At 40.8% G+C, this 16,045-nt stretch overlaps 1 protein-coding gene across 5 annotated transcripts in view; it reads left to right on the forward strand.

The window, feature by feature from the left end:
- The window catches only part of LOC106832434 (phospholipid-transporting ATPase IB), a 588,664-nt gene that overhangs the window by 279,599 nt on the left and 293,020 nt on the right, over nucleotides 1–16,045 (forward strand). For all 5 annotated transcript variants that reach the window (XM_044777414.2, XM_070520415.1, XM_070520416.1 and 2 more), the window contains one exon: nucleotides 11,008–11,180. In XM_044777414.2, the coding sequence (XP_044633349.1) occupies nucleotides 11,008–11,180 (173 nt within the window). The remainder of the gene's footprint in view (nucleotides 1–11,007; nucleotides 11,181–16,045) is intronic.

A 16,045-nucleotide genomic window follows, 5' to 3' on the forward strand; every position in this document is an offset into this window, starting at 1 on the left:
GGACGCTGTGCCTGCCCTAGTCCTTTTTATTCCCACCTTTAATGGAGAGAGAGGTCCAGAGAAATGAGGCAGTACATGCCCAATAACACTTAGTATCCCAGCTCGCGGGAGGCCAGAGGGGCTGGGGGGACCATGGCCAGCAGTAGAGCATCTACGTGTATTTGTCAGGGGTAGCTGGCTGTTACTTTGCAGGAACATGGGCCCAGGGTTCCCCGATACTGTAATGGTTTTTCCTTTTTCTCCCCAGAGCCCCCAGGTACATAGTTGTGTATCCTTAGTTGTGGGTCTGATACTGTAATTTTTTAACAGAAGCTGTATATCAGAATTTTCATGTGAAATTGTCTGGTTTTTAGATTTTGGTTAAAAAAACTTTTTTTTTAAAATGTGGGATGAATAATTAACCTAAAATAAACTTATTGATTATATTTCCTGGCCACTCAAATCGACTCTCGGGACCTTTTGTCCAGTTAAGCATAAACTGTTGTACTCCAGCCAGTTAGTCAGTCTCAGCCGTCTTGACCTGAGATCCAGTTTCCAGAGGGCTCCTGCTGCCTAAACCCACTTGACTTTCCTCCATGGCACATCCGCTCAAGACAGGGCTTCATATCTGTACCCTCATGGACGTGTGAGCTCCTTGGGAGAGGGCCTTTGGATTTGTGTGCATGGCTGTGTCCCCACAGTCGGCGTTTCATGAGCACTTACTGGCTGTGTGAACAGTCCACCAAGCTAATGTCTCAAAGACTTAAAAAATTTTAATAGAAGGCCATTGTCACAACGCAAATGCAGTAATGTGCAGAAGAGACTAAGAGATGATTCACAGCAGACAGAGAGCAATTGTTCTGCCAGGGTCAGGAGTTCAGGAAGCAGCAAATATTCCCCAGACAAGGGGCGGTGAGCATTTTCTCAGCACCTGCTAGATGCTGAGTGATTTGTTTGTTTGCTTTTTTCACCCAGAGGGAGTGGTAAGGAAACTGCCCAATGGTTTCTTTTTCCCTTCTTCAGCCAGCATTGATTGAAAGGTTATACGATCCACAAAGAGCAAGTGGTGGCTGCCGGATGTCCAGTTGCAACTTTGCAGATGTTAACGGGGGTGTGGTAGTCAGAGTGACTTCTGAGTAGCAGTGTCCCTAGCGAGCAGCACCGGGTGCTCAGGGGCCCCCATGCCAGTGGGCCTTCCCACTCTGGTCTCGCAGGGAACAGTAGGTTGTGTTTAAGCTAAAGAGCCAACTTTCTCTCCACAAAGTCAAAATTCGGTATCTTCTGACCCACAATCACACGCTGCCCACCCCCCAAATCCTCCTCTATCTCTCTCCCAGCGATTGGCCTCGTTTATCTACCTGGCTAGAGGCTTACTATTTGTCTTCATTTCCTCTCCCATCCTCTAACCATTCACCAAACACTGCGTATTCTTGTTCTTAAATGGGTTTCTTGGTTTTTTCTCTCTTATCCCAGTCGAAGGTTAGTCTCATCAGCTGAAGTCTCCTTAGCTGATCTGTACTAACCCATCTTCATACTGTTGATGGATGATCTTCCACAAAAGAACATCTGAGTGTGGTATTTTTTAAACATCGGAGCCTTTGCTGGCTCCCTGTAGGCTCTAGGAGGAGGTTCAGGAGCTTCTTCTTGGCCGGCAGGCCTCCTCACCCCAGTGCCTTCCTAACCTGTGTCTGTGGTCCACTGCACCTTACAGGCCTCCGATACTTGCTGCCTGGACACGCCAGGCATGAGGTGATCTTTGGCTGTTGTGTGCCATTGTCTGTAGTGCTCACTCTTTCTCTCTGGGCCTCTCTACCCCTAGAAGCTTATGCACATAATAGGCCCTTGATGGCTAAAGGTTAATTAAAGGATTTTTTTTTCTTACTCTATATTTCAGTGTAAACTCTATCCCCTTAACCTTGAATCCTTGCCAGTCTGTGTGGAGAAGAGAATGGTGAGTGTCTCGGTCTGCCCCCAGCCCGCCCTCACCTGCCCTGCGTGGTTACGGATTCTGCATAGTTGGGAAGCCTGCTGGCCAGGTGTGTGGGACGGGGTTTCTGCCTCACTCTACCATCAGTATGGAGACCTCCAGTGGGAATGAGACTTTTTCTACTCTTTTTACTTATTTATTTGGTTTTATTTATTTTTAAAATTTGTATATAATAGAGTATTACGTTGACTTTACCAACTGGAGACTATCATTTAGAAAGTGTTCTCAGTTTTAAGTGTGCTAATAGTGTTGTGCGTAAATGTCAGATATTTTCCTAACATAGCGGAGGATTTTATACAGCTGTTCTTTCCTCTCGCATGACTGTCTCAGTACTCACCAGCTCCTACTGATTCAAGGAAAATCGAAGAGTCTCATAGGCAGGTGCTTTCCAGAATGGGCCCCTGGTGGCTTAGCCACAGTCTGGGAGCCTGTGGGTGGCAGCCAGAACCAGCCCTTTATATCCCCGCTTTTGCTCCAGTGGGTGCAAGCTGCGAGCCCAGGGCACGTTTTCCTCACGTGGCTACAGTCTTCACCGCCTGTGTGCACAGCCAGCAGCTGCCACACGTGCATGTGGAATTTTTTTTATGATCTGCCACCTTTTTCTCTTTGAGAAATTTTTACTGTTTTTGTTTTTTGCACAAGTCTAAACACAGTCTGGGCACGTTATAATACCTCAGAGAGTCAAGAAGCCTTCAGGATTAGTAAGCATAGTGGCTAAATTATGGAAATATTAAAGTTAAAAGTTTAAATCCCCAAGGTCAGGAAATTAATGAAGATTATTATGTGCATTTTCTTACATAGCACAGCTATGGTGGATTTAAAAAGTTAGCTTTTTTTTAAGAAACTTTTTTTTTTATCATATAGCAAGTAAGTAGTTCAAGAATTCAAATGACGTTGCATTACTGATGACATGCTTCCTAACAGATATTAGCATGTGTCGCTTTGAAGTAAAGATAGATGTTTAGGTTGCAGTTGGTGTTTTATCTTTTTGTGTAGAATTGATAAGGTTCTGTCTTCCTTTGCTGAAGTTTACCTGACATACTTAATTATATAGTTCATTAAGAACACTCTGCAGATTTCATCTAGAAATTATTTTCTGGAGTAGTTTCTTTCTAAATTTATAAACTCAGTCACCATTATGTTTGGTTTGGGCTCATTATGATTCCTCCAAGAATCAAGGAGACTTGAGAAATAGTAAGTGCCATGGCTGTATCATTGATATCTTAAAAGTTAAAAGTTTAAGTCCCAGAGGTCAGGAAATTAAGTAACTAAGCTAAGGTGGTTATGTTCATAATAAAATTATTCTTAGTGTGATAATATTAAATGTGGCATGATTCATTGTGTCCCCAAAGTATACAGTGACTTCCAGAGATCCAGTCTGGACACATGTGTGACAGGCAACTATTCCATGGAATTATGGAGTGTCATTTTATACACAGCTGAGTGACCCCTTACCAATGCTGATTACACGTTCTTCTTGCAGGAGGGTCACACTTTGAAATCATTTCTCATAGGAAAAGGGTTGTTATCTACTTTAGGAAGAATTCCACATTCTAAGAAATTGCAAAAAGGATCCATAGTCAAAATGGAAATAGCAAATGCAAATAGCATATAAATGACTTTTGAGATCTTATTACACACAGCTATTCAAGAACATATTTGTTTCGCATGTAAAAGGATTCTTAGTATTAAAATAAAAATCTAGTTTTTTGGAAGAAAATAAACATAGAAGGGTTGCTATTTAATATCCTTTGATAAGTGAAAAAAGTACATATTTTCAGGGAATTTTTTAACCTCATTGATTTGAGCTCTGTCAAAAATGTTAGTCAAATTTTCTTTCAATAAATAGTAGTGATTGACAGTTTTCAAACTTTCTAGGCTCTGAAGCCTAAGTTAATAAATAGTCTGTTTCTTATAAATGATACTTGCTCATTAACAGCTGCTGCCAGGTTTCTTTTATATGCCCCAGTTCCTGAGTCTGCACTGCCTGGGATCCCTTTTCAGGAAGATGTGGATTTTTTAGAGATGTGAGATGTAAAAAGAAAAGAATAAACTGAAAAATAGGGTATCTCAGCTACCCTGAAGTGGGATTCTTGGGGCTAACCTGTGTACGTGGTTGTTAGTACCTGATACAGCCATGGCCCCGGGGTGCCATTCACTGGTTCCGCTTCACTTAGTTGTATGTCTTGAAGTCCCAGCAAACAGAAATTCATTAAGCATTAAAAGATATTTAACACCATTAGTCATTTGGGAAATGCAAATTAAAACTACTACATCTAACACTAAATATCCATTAGAATGGCTGAAATTATAAAAAGTGTTGACAAGTTGAGGAGTAGCTAGAATGCTCAGACCAGAATAGTGAGAATGCAGAATGGTACAACCACTTTGAAAAACAGTCTTGCAGCTTCTATAAAGTTAAACATACACTTTCTCTGTATGTATCTGTACAGGTGGTATAACAGAGTAATTCCAATCTTAAATATCTACCCAAGAGACGAAAAAACACATGTACACACAAAGATTAGTATACATATATTTATAGTAGAATTATTCATAACATCATCAAACTGGGAACAAATCAAATGTGTAATAATGGGTGAATGGATAAACAGGTTGTGGTATATTCATACATTGGAAGACTACTTGGCAACAAAAAGGAGTAAACTATTAATATGTGCAGAAATGTTGGAAAATCTCAAAGCATTAGGCCAAATGACTAGGCCAGACTGGAAAGACTATAAACTATGATTCTCCCTATATGGCATTCCAGAAAAGGCAATTAGTGACAGAAGTAGATGGATGATTGCGAGGGGCTTGGAGTGAGGGGGTGGAACTGACTGTAGAGTGGCAGGTGGAACGTTTTGGGGAGATGGAAATGTTCTGTGTCTTGATTGTGGAGGAGATTACATGACTGTATACGTTTGGCAAAACTCATTGAATTATGCACTTCAAATGGTTCAACTTCATTGTATAAATCTCCATAAATCTGATTAACCAGAAAGAAGTTTTCTGTAGAGGCTTAAATGCTGGTGTGAATTAAGTAAATTGGGTTGATTTACTCTGAGAAGATAAGAATTTTTTATCAGAAATACAAACATTTTGTGGGAGGTAGCAATGGCCAGTGTAGAGAAATCCTGATGGGAGTGGTGGTAAAAGGGGACCTGAGGGTACCAGACAGGCATCTGGGTGCTTGTAGGCCAGGAGCCAGATTGTCCCTTGAGAATGTTTACTTAATGGCTGTGAGATATCTTCCCATCTTCCTTGAAATTATTAGTATTGAAATTATTCCATTATCCTTGAAATATTACACATTTAACACAGATTCCTCTTATCTACTTATCAACTTTAATGTTAGGGGCATTCATCGACTGGGGCAAAGCAACATCCAGAGAAGAAAGGCATCTTCTCTGCCAGCACCAGCAGCTGCCAGCAGAGGCCATGCGTAATTATTTTGGTTCAGCCTTGGCCTTCTTTATCAGCCTGTAATGAGTTTGCTGTATTTGTGCTTTATCTTAAGTTTTGCTAACTTTTACACTCATTAAGGCCCTTAAGTGCAGAGGCATTGAGAATATCAATCCTATCAAGAAAGAGGTGTGATTATATTGGAAATGAAAATGATAGTAAAAAAAAGTAGAAGAGGCAGGAATATGGTGAATGTAGCTGTAGCTGGTTTGGGAGGCTGGCATGGGAATTGTCTGAAGAATGGGAGAGGGCCATGGTGAGAAAAGATGCATCTGACAGTTGGCAAGGGACAATAAAAATGGATGGATGGAATGGAAAAAACAACAAAACCATTTTGAACCCATGGTCTAGAGCATCACTGGATACTCCCTAGCCCAAGGTTAATTCAGGAGAAGAGAGTTCGCTCTCAAACTTGAAGGCTAAGTATGATTTGGTTCAATTGCTGCTCGTGAAACTTGAACCATCCTGGCTTTCAGCATCGTCAGCTCTGAGCCCGTTGGAATTTGCAAAACATCAAAGTGAGGGCTGAGGCAGCTGCTGCTACCATGGCGTCTAAGAAATTCCTGTGATGCTGCCAAGCTCCTAGAGGGAGAGGGTTACCTGCCTCTCCAGATTTCAGTGTTGCTGAAACTGTTTAATTTTGAGGAAAGATTTCTGCTATTTGCAAGTTGGTAGAAATGAATCTAGGTTCTAGAAATTTTTATCTTCCCTGGTTTATTAAATGCAAAGTGATTAACAGTAGAAACCACCTTTCAGATGCGTCTGCTCCTAGGCTGGGCAGGTTGCTCTTCAGCTGTACGTCAGGGTCCATCAGATGGACCTCTGATCTGTGAATCAGCAGCCAGCCAGCCATTTCCTGAGATCACAGGCTAGCACTGTCTATGGTGTTTATATAATTTTATTTAAAAAACTGGAAATACAAAGGCAAGTGTTGACCTTACAGATAAGAAATGCAGCGTTCACAATACAGCACAACTGGGAAAAGGTGAGTGTTTGGCATGGCTAAGGGAACAGTCTTGAGTCTCACTTGCTCACTTTGGCCTTAACTCGTGTGTTTTTAATTGTGAGGAAAAATAAAATTGTAGAACACGTATGAAAAGCTGGAAATGTATTTTTTAATATTTATGCCTAAAAGGCAAATTCTAATTATGGATTTTGGAATGTTTCGTATCTTTCTGGAAATGAAACCTCCAGCCCTAACTGCCTATGCCTCTCGTAACAGCTAAGTCCATTGTAACTTTCAGTAATTGGTTCTTTATTAAAATAAGAGACTGCAGTATAAATTTTAGTGACTAGGCTAAATAGGCATTAACAGGCCCTGGGATCCAACCACAATTTGTAACATCATTCCTTTGGGAAAATGGATTCTAAGTGCCCAATAACTAACTTACAAATAGACTTTTGAATCATAGTCCGTTTGAGAATAAGGAACTGTTTGTGATGGTAATACCTTCGATTGACTTGCTTGAGAACTGCACAGAAGGGACCTATATTCTGCCACACATGTGTGGTGAACCCAGCTAGTCTGGGTTTGATCAAAGATTATTGCTGAGTGGGCAATGAAAGCATAAGAATTAAAACCAAAGTAGAGGTTGGAGACCAGTCAAGGGTGGAGTTAGGAGGATGGATCTGGAGAGGTTTTAGTGGTAGGAAAGGTTTGAATCTCAAAGGCAAAGGTGTGATTCTGAGCAGATGAAGTGAGGAGAGAACAGGATGGTTCCGGTAAGGGTTAAAGGCAAAAAGGCAAGGATATGAGGAATAAGAAGGGTCAAGAACCAATCATTTTTAAGGAAAATATAATACAAAATGTACCAGAAAGGCTTAACAGCCCACAAGGATGTCAGACAAATAGATGTCTCCAAGACCTGTAAATGATCTCACAAAGATATTACAGTGAATGTTTAGAATCAAGACTTAGATCAGTTCATTTATGAAGTTAACATATTTATTGAGCGCTTGCTAGGGGTCAGCATGATCAGAGGGTGGCAAAGGGAGTTGCACCTTCATTGAATTTACATTTTAGTGTAATTCCAGACAAACACAACAATGAGCCAAAGCAGGCTAAGGTATATTGGTGGTGATATCTAGGATCGGCCCATAAGGAGAATATTAACGTTTCTTTATTTTGTTTTTAATTTTGTGTATTTGCCACCCTGATTGTATTGTAAGATTTTGGGGGTATAGACAGCATAGAACATGTATGCTTGGTATTTTTTTTTATTACCATGGATGCATAGAAGGTGCTCCAATAACTACATCTTGGTTGGTTGATTGCAATAGCTTTGACTCATGTAATTGCTTAATTGAACTTATTTTATACTTCAGAAAACTATTTGTTAATGTACTGTACTATTTACCACTATATGAGAAAATGCCTAGTCAATGGAATATAAATGTTAAATTTCTTTTGTTGCTGTTATGTAACTTAGTAATGTTTGGTGCTCTCTTTGCAAGTAGAGAGCATGACTACCTTGTTTCTACAATTTGCAGGTTGCACAATTCAACATGGCCAATGGGTAGTCATTCACTCCCACAGCATCCCCTCCTCCAAGAGGCCTTGTCCTGCCCTCTCCCCCTCCCCATGTATTGGTGGGCTTTTCTCCCACGTTCCATACTATGCATGTATCTGCCACTGCAGTTACTACATTATATTAGAAGGGTTATTCCAGACAGTAGACATGATAGTTATTGTTGCTTTTGCAGTGACTACGTGCTCTGGTGTTGCCGTGGTTGGAAATCACATCTTTTCGTCTCCATATCTGTTATGCCAACAATCGTGCTACGTCACCAGTGGGCTCAAGGAGTTGCCTTTTGTCTTAGTCAGCTCAGGTTGCTAGAACAAAAATACCCTAGACTGGGTAGCCTAGGAAGTCCAGGAGGAAGGTGCCGACAGATCCAGTGTCTTCCCGGTTTGCAGACGCTGCCTTCCTACTGTGTCCTCTTGTGGCCAGAGGGGGTAATTAGGGGAGGAAGTGGGGAGGAGGAAGAGAGGGAAGAAGCTGTCCTGTGTCTTCTTATATGGGCACTAATCCCATCGTGAGGGCTGCACCCTCATGACCTAATCACCTCTTAAAGGCCCCACCTCCAAATACTGTCACCGTGGGGATTAGGGTTTCAGCATACGGACTTTGGAGGGACACAAACATTAGTCCACAGTACTTTTCATGGTTCAACTTGAAAATATTTCACCTTAGTATCACCCGTGTTTCCCAGGCTGCGGCGGGCTGCAACATGCTGAGAGGCTCCCAGGAAGAGCAGCCACACGTGCTACTCCCGGTCCCCACCTGCCGCTGTTAAAACTTTAGCTTCATTTCAGGGCTTTCACCTACACAATTTGTGGGGGGAAGGGAGATTGCAGCTGTCTCAGGAGCATGGTTTTCTCACCTACACATTTCTGCCATTCGTATTCCCAGTGCTCAGGCTTGTTCTGGTGGCATTCTCCCTGCTCATACCCCAGAGCCTCTTGCACCCATAGGTGATCAGCTGCCAGTACTTGAGGCCTCCTCACTCCTCTGGCTGAAGAAGAGCCGTCAGTGTCCACTCTATTCTCATGCATGCTCCAGAAATAACCCCGAGTAGAGGAAGTACCCTTCATAATGTTACTGCCTCTATATCTCCATTCGTGCTGTGCCCCCTTAAAAAAGCTACAGGTAATGGTCTCCACATTTCAGGGATTTTTATTCCCCAGGCTTTTCCTCCGTAAGTCTGTGGTGGAGGCCACTGGCCTGGGCCATGCCTCTAAGACAACATCGGCCTGTTGTCCATGGACCAAATCTGCACACCTTGCCTCATCCCTTTGGTGAAATATTTCTCAGGAGGTTTTTCTCTCTGCCATGCATTGACCTCTGGCAGGCACATCCTCCCGAATTGCCCAGACCTGTCTGAGTTCCCCGGCGAACACACCCAGGCTGCCAAGGTGGGATTTCCCTAAGTGGGTAGAATTTTCTTCTCTCTACCCAAATTCTACAGGGCAGGCTGTTTGCACAGACAAGGCAAACATAAATGTTTTCATAGGTGTTTTGTTTGAGATTCAGAATTACACAACTCATTAAGAATAAAGAGTATAAAGTCCCCTTTATTCTTTTTACTAAAAGTCAATTTAATTTTAATATTATAGCATTATTGATCAATTGTTCTATTATTACATTGACAAAGAAAGCATGGTCAATGATGATATTTATTTGCTGACTGAAGTAGCAGAATTGTGCATTTTCCTTGATATAGGAAATTCTTAATGAATAAATAGTAATCGAGGAAGAATGGGTTTAATTGAGTGCTTTCTGTGTGCCCAGCCCAGTGCTAAGCAGGGTACATTGATTAGCTCATTTGTTCATAACAAAAGTGCTATGAAGTAAGTATTCTTAGCTCCGTTTTACACATGAGAAAATTGCAATTTAAAGAGGTTAAGTATTTTCCCAAGGTCACTGAGATAATAACTGGAGAGCTGGGACCAGACTCTTGCCATCTGTCCACAGAACAGGGCTCTAGACCACAATCGTGCCTTAAATACATCTTTCTGATGTTGTCAAAAGTCGCTTGTTGAGAATGAAAACTGAGCAGTAAGACACTAGAACCTGTTTCGTCACTTTGTGATGGTAGCTGATTCTCAATTTAACTAAGCGTAGAAGGATTCCTGTTCATCCAAAGTATTCCTTTAAGACTGTAATTTATGTTATCATATGCTAAATTACATGTAAATGTAACTTAATAGCCAAAGGACAGTTGTCCAGACAGAATAATTTCGGCAGACTTTTCTGCTTCCCTGATTAACTTAAACCAGATTTTTTATTATGAGCCAAACATTGCATTCTTATATTTCAACCAGATAGCCTATTCATAGTCATAAATTCACTGGGAAGATCAGAACATCATTTTTTTAAATCTTGAGAATGGTTTTATGCTTTAATTACATCTGATAATAGACATCACCCTAAGGCACTTATTTAGACTGGTAGTAATGTTTTAAAAGGTATTGGCAGATTAGCTATTTTCTGTAACAAGAAAAAATGATCAATTCATTTCTTACTCTGATGATACAGGGAGAGAAATGGTTTAATCTGAAAATCTCAGCAGAGAATAGAAAATAATATTTTGGGTTATTTTTATTTCCCCTAATATCATTTGGATGCTTTACAGATTACCTTGTGCAAACTGAGAAATGTTTGCCACTTAAGTTCCAACAATGTTATCTTTTCCCTAAAAGCACGTTTGTTTATGAGGAGTTTCCTGTTCTAGGGGCGCCAAGAATAAGGTGTATGTAGTGTAAAGGAGGGGAGAGAGAAAGGGTGACAAGAACCTTAGCAATGAAAGTTACAATGGAGAAGAATTTGGGTGCTCTAGATCAGCTGTAGACTGCAGCCAAAATAGATTATTGTTATTATCAAATGTAAGTACCACATGGGGATGTTTTTACCCGTAAAACAGACCTAGAGGGCAGTCCAAACAAGCTCTTTTGTATATTTTACATTAGAATGGGCATGTTCTCATTTCAAGGAACTTAATTGATTTCTGTTTTGTTTTTGATATATTAGACACGCAGAAATATGACCACCTCCCCACCCTCACTCTTGTTTCAGGCAACAAGGGCAGCCATTACTCAGCACTGCACTGACCTTGGAAATTTGTTGGGCAAGGAAAATGACGTGGCCCTCATCATCGATGGCCACACTCTCAAGTACGCGCTCTCCTTCGAAGTCAGGAGAAGCTTCCTAGATTTGGCGCTCTCCTGTAAGGCGGTCATCTGCTGCAGGTAGGCCCGTGCAGCCTGCGCCGTTCATGCTCCCATGCGTCTGCATCCAGTGTGAGCACAGAGGAAGTCAGTGCATGGGAGTTCTAGGGGTAAAGTTTTGTAATGAAGGCGAAACAAAAACGTGAATTTAACTGTCCGTTCACAGATTTTGCAGAAGGCAGTTAGTGGTTTTTACATTTTTGTTTTCTTTATTGTCTTCTGAGAAGATAAAAGAAGTAAGAACCAGGACCTCCAGTCATTCACACTGGGGGATAAACTGGAGAAACTCGGCCTCCAGCCCATGTGGGAAGTTAGAAGGGTGCTACCTACTGCCTACCTGCTTCTTTGGTTCTGGACAGCTGAGATCAACTTCGAAGGCTGGTGGGATTCTGATGCCTCTTTCTGATGTACAGCGGCTATTTCTTTTCAGTCAACAAGGAGCTTTGGTCTGGTCCATGCTATAGCAATTTTTGTGTTAAGATCTAACTAGAAGCCTTTGTTGGTTTTTCATGAAATCTGGGAAGGTTTTTTAGAGTGGGCATTGTTACATTCTCTTGACTGCTGGCTATCCAATGTGGTAGAGATTTGAAGATCAGACAGAATTATAAGAAAATAAACTACTGGAAAGATGAGTGGCACCACCCTAGTTGAACAGTAAACGCCCTGGAAGGTGAGAGGAAAGCTTTCCATTTCTGAAAGCACTGTGCTTGGACGGTACCTGGTACATGGTTAAATGCTCAGTTGGTAGTATTGGATTAATAGTCTCATCTGTGCCTGCCCTTATGATTTATGGTTACACTCTTTCTATACATTGTTGTCTTTGATATTTTCTTTTTGGTTTGTTTTTTGTTTTGTTTAAGGAAGATTAGCCCTGAGCTAACATCTACCACCAATCCTCCTCTTTTTGCTGAGGAAGACTGGCCCTCAGCTCACATCTGTGCCCATCCTCCTCTACTTTTTTATATGTGGGATGCCTACCACAGCATGGCTTGACAAGTGGTGCCATGTCCACACCCAGGATCTGAACCAGTCAACCCCAGGCCACCAAAGCAGAATGTGTGCACTTAACTGCTGCGCCCCCGGGCCGGCCCCTTATTAGTCCTTGAAGAATGCCTCTTACGGGTTCAAATATGCTTCATTTAGAGTAACCAGTTGTCATGTTAACAAGATGGGCTTGGATTTATGCCTTCCTGGAAGGTCCTAGTGACAGCATCTGCCACGCCTCTCTACGCAGACCTCTCATGACACTGCCTGTTTGGGATGCTCAGCAAATCTGAGGGAAAGCCCGCCTATGCTGACATCAGGAAAGATGTCTCTCTCATGTCACCCCAACCTCACCTCCCACCCCCACCACTGGTTCTTATATGAGACCGAAGAATCTGTTCTCATTTCCCCACAAGTATTCCTTCCCACCCAGCACCCTGAACTGTCTTCACATAATGATAGTTCGCTATCATTTTATTCTGCTGTCCTGATCCCTTTTCTTAATTTGGAACATGCCACCCAACGCCAAGGAGAGCTGGAGCAGCTGGTGGACCCTCTGTGGTGGAAGGGAGTGTTGCTTTTATGCCTGTGGTTATAGGATGAATGTTGAAGGACCATGGGGTGAGGAACAAATTCAAATGTGTTTGAAACGGTGAATGAGAACTCTTTCGCCTTTAAGTCAGGAAGCTTGGTGCAACCTTGAGGGACCTGGAATAGTGTGGAATGACCAGAGCATCTAGAAATTAAATATCATGCTCCCTGGTTTTATCATGGGCTCCCTCCCTCTCCTTTTGTTTTTTTTTTTTTTAGCAACTTTAAGTTATAATTCACATACCATACAATTCACCCATTTAAAATATATAGTTCAATGGCATTTAGTATATTCACAGAGTTTTGTAACTATTACTATAACCAATTTTAGAATATTTTAATCACCCCCAAAAGAAACCCTCTTATCCATTATCAGTCAATCCCCACCCTCCTTCAGCTTCCCAACTCCCCTCGTTATCAAAAACCACCAATCTGCTTTCTTGTCTTTAAATTTGCCTATTTGGGACATTTCATATGAATGCAGTCACATAAGATGTATTCTTTTTTCTGACTGACGTCTTTCACTTAGTGTAATGTTTTCAAGGTTCATTCACGTTGTACTGTGTCTTGGTACTTCCTTGTTATAGCTGAATAATATTCCATTGTATGGATATACCACAGGTTGTTTATCCATTTTGGTGAACATTTGGATTGTTTTTACTTTTTGGCTAATATGAGCAATGCTGCTATGAAGATTCATGTACAGGTTTGCATATGTACACATTTTTATTTCTCTTGAGAATATACCTAGGAGTAGAAGTGCTAGATCAAGTGGCAACTCTATGTTGAACCTTTTGAAGAACTGTCAGACTGGTTTCCACAGTGGCTACTCCCTTTCATATTCCCGCCAGTGGTGTGTGAGTGTTCCAGTTTCTCCACATCCATGCCAACACTTGTTATTATCTATTGTTTTGATTGGTTAGCCTTGTGGGTATGAAGTGGTATCTCATATATAGTTTGGATTTGCATTTCCCTGGTGGTTAATGATGTTGAACTTCTTTTCATGTGCTTATTGGCCATGTGTGTATCTTCTTTAGAGAAATGTCTGTTCAAGTCCTTTTCACATTTTAAAATTGGGTTATTTTTTAATTATTGATTTGGAGTAGTTTTTATATACTCTGGATACAAGTATCTTATCAGATACAAGATTTACGAATATTTCCTCCCATATGTAGGTTGTATTTTCACTTTCTTAATGGTCTTGTTTGCAGCACAGAAGATTTTGATTTTGAAGTCCAATTTATCCATTTTTTCTTTTGTGCCCTGTGTTTTGGTGTCATATCTAACAAGCTCTCTTTTTTAAGTACTTCCTTTCCTGGATTCTGTTTGGGCAGTTTAGATTAGGGACCTGCAAATGGCAAGAAGGATAGAAAGAATGGGAGGAAATACTTTCTCATAGTTTCCTCTTTGTGTCTACGTTGTAAAGTTGCTGAGTGGCTGGTCCCTGATTTCTGTCTTCACAAGAAGTCCTCAGCGCTAGCAGTTGTGACTGCCCCGCCCAGAGCCAGAAGTCATGGTGAGAAAGTCACTCTCCACTCACTGCCAGGCTGGTCAAGGAGCCATCACCATGACTTGTTGGTGAGCAGAAACAAGCAGCAACACCAGAAACAACAAGAAACAACACAGAAAAGTCTAGTAAACTATAAATCGAAGTAAACATACTCCAACTTCATGGCTTCTCAAAGGGAAATCAAAGTGAGTCCGTTGGATTCTCTGGTGAGCCAGGAACACCTTCAAGACATAACAGGAACGTGCTCTCTTCTTGCCAGGTGCTCAGTACTCAAGGAAAGCATCTTTTCCCTTCCTTTGGCTGCTTTCAGAGCGCTTGGTGTGTCACATAAGGCGGTACACTTACAGACTTCACAGGAAGGAGTTCAAACTGGTATTGGCACAGAAAGAGGAAATTTCAAATTAAATACTGTTACTGTCTACAAAATAGAAGCACTAATTGAAAAAAAGAATCTAGGATGTTGCACTACTTTACTGCTGTAGGAGACGCTTATTGGCTGGTCTCACACTTGAGATTAAAAAAATCAACGCAGACTTTTTTTGAGAAAAGCAGGCATACACTTCAGATGTACTTACTATTTACTGAGAATTTAAACTTAAGTTAAATCTAATATGTGAGTTCAAACATAACGTTGACTTAATTCTCACTTTTCATCTTTAAAATGTAATAGTTCTAAAAGTTGCCCTTTTCTCTAATAATAGAAGAAAATAACTTTTTTCAGAAAATAACTTTTCAGTGAAATCATGAAGCATTGTCTCCCATCAATATTGATTCAGAGACTAGGGAATGTTGTATAAAAATGGATAAATACTTTTAAACTAAAGCACTATTTTAGGCAATGGAAAGAAGAGAACTTAAGAATTTGTTGAATATTTTGCTGAGATTAGAATCAAACAATTTTTCTAGTTATACATTGTACCCAAATATTTTCCATGTAGTTAAAATCCGGAAAGGTCCTAACATGGTCATCAGAGCAGTTACTAGTCAGTGCTCTGTTGCAGTTGACTGTTGTATCTGGCAGGGACGTTGCCACATTATTTGTAGAGGTATAAACTGGTTAGTCCAATGAGATTTTTATTGTGAGCTTGATATTTGTATTGTACATTCTTAGGTGTCATGGGAAAATAGACAAATCATGGTCTTTGCCTTTTAAGCGCAGATAATGAATAGGAGTATGTTATAGTACTTGCCTCTCCTTTACTTTGCATCTCATGTATGCCCCAACTCCTTGAAATCAGGCCCTCAGTGAAGTTAGCACCCCCCAAGTCTCTAGTAACCTCCATCTTATCATAGGCAACAGACTCTCAGTTCCTTTCTTGATTCTTACTTAGCATTTGATAGTGATGGTTCACCCCTTGGATTCTCTAATGTTTCTGTGACACCTCTCTTTTCCCTAGTCATCTGTCTCCCTAATGGACTCTTTTTCTAACAGCTTTTGAAATGTCAATTTTCCAAAGTTTTGCCTTTGATCCTATCCTAATTCCATTCCATATCTTCTCCCTAGTGCATTCCATCTATTCTTACTGCCTTATCCGTCTTCTACATTAGTGATTTTCAACACTAGCTTCATATTAAATAATCTGGAGAACTGTAAAAAATTTTTTTCCTCAAAAAGTTAAACCTAGAATTACCATGACACAGTAATTCCACTGCTATGTGTATACCCAAGAGAATTAAAAACAGGTAAGCAAATACTTGCATGTGCATATTTACAGCAGCACTATTCACAGTGGCCAAGGGTAGAAACAAGCCAGGTGTCCACAGATAGATGAATGGATAAACATTTTCATACAATGGAGTA

Source organism: Equus asinus, chromosome 11, assembly GCF_041296235.1.
Source record: "Equus asinus isolate D_3611 breed Donkey chromosome 11, EquAss-T2T_v2, whole genome shotgun sequence".
NCBI classification, from domain to species: domain Eukaryota; kingdom Metazoa; phylum Chordata; class Mammalia; order Perissodactyla; family Equidae; genus Equus; species Equus asinus.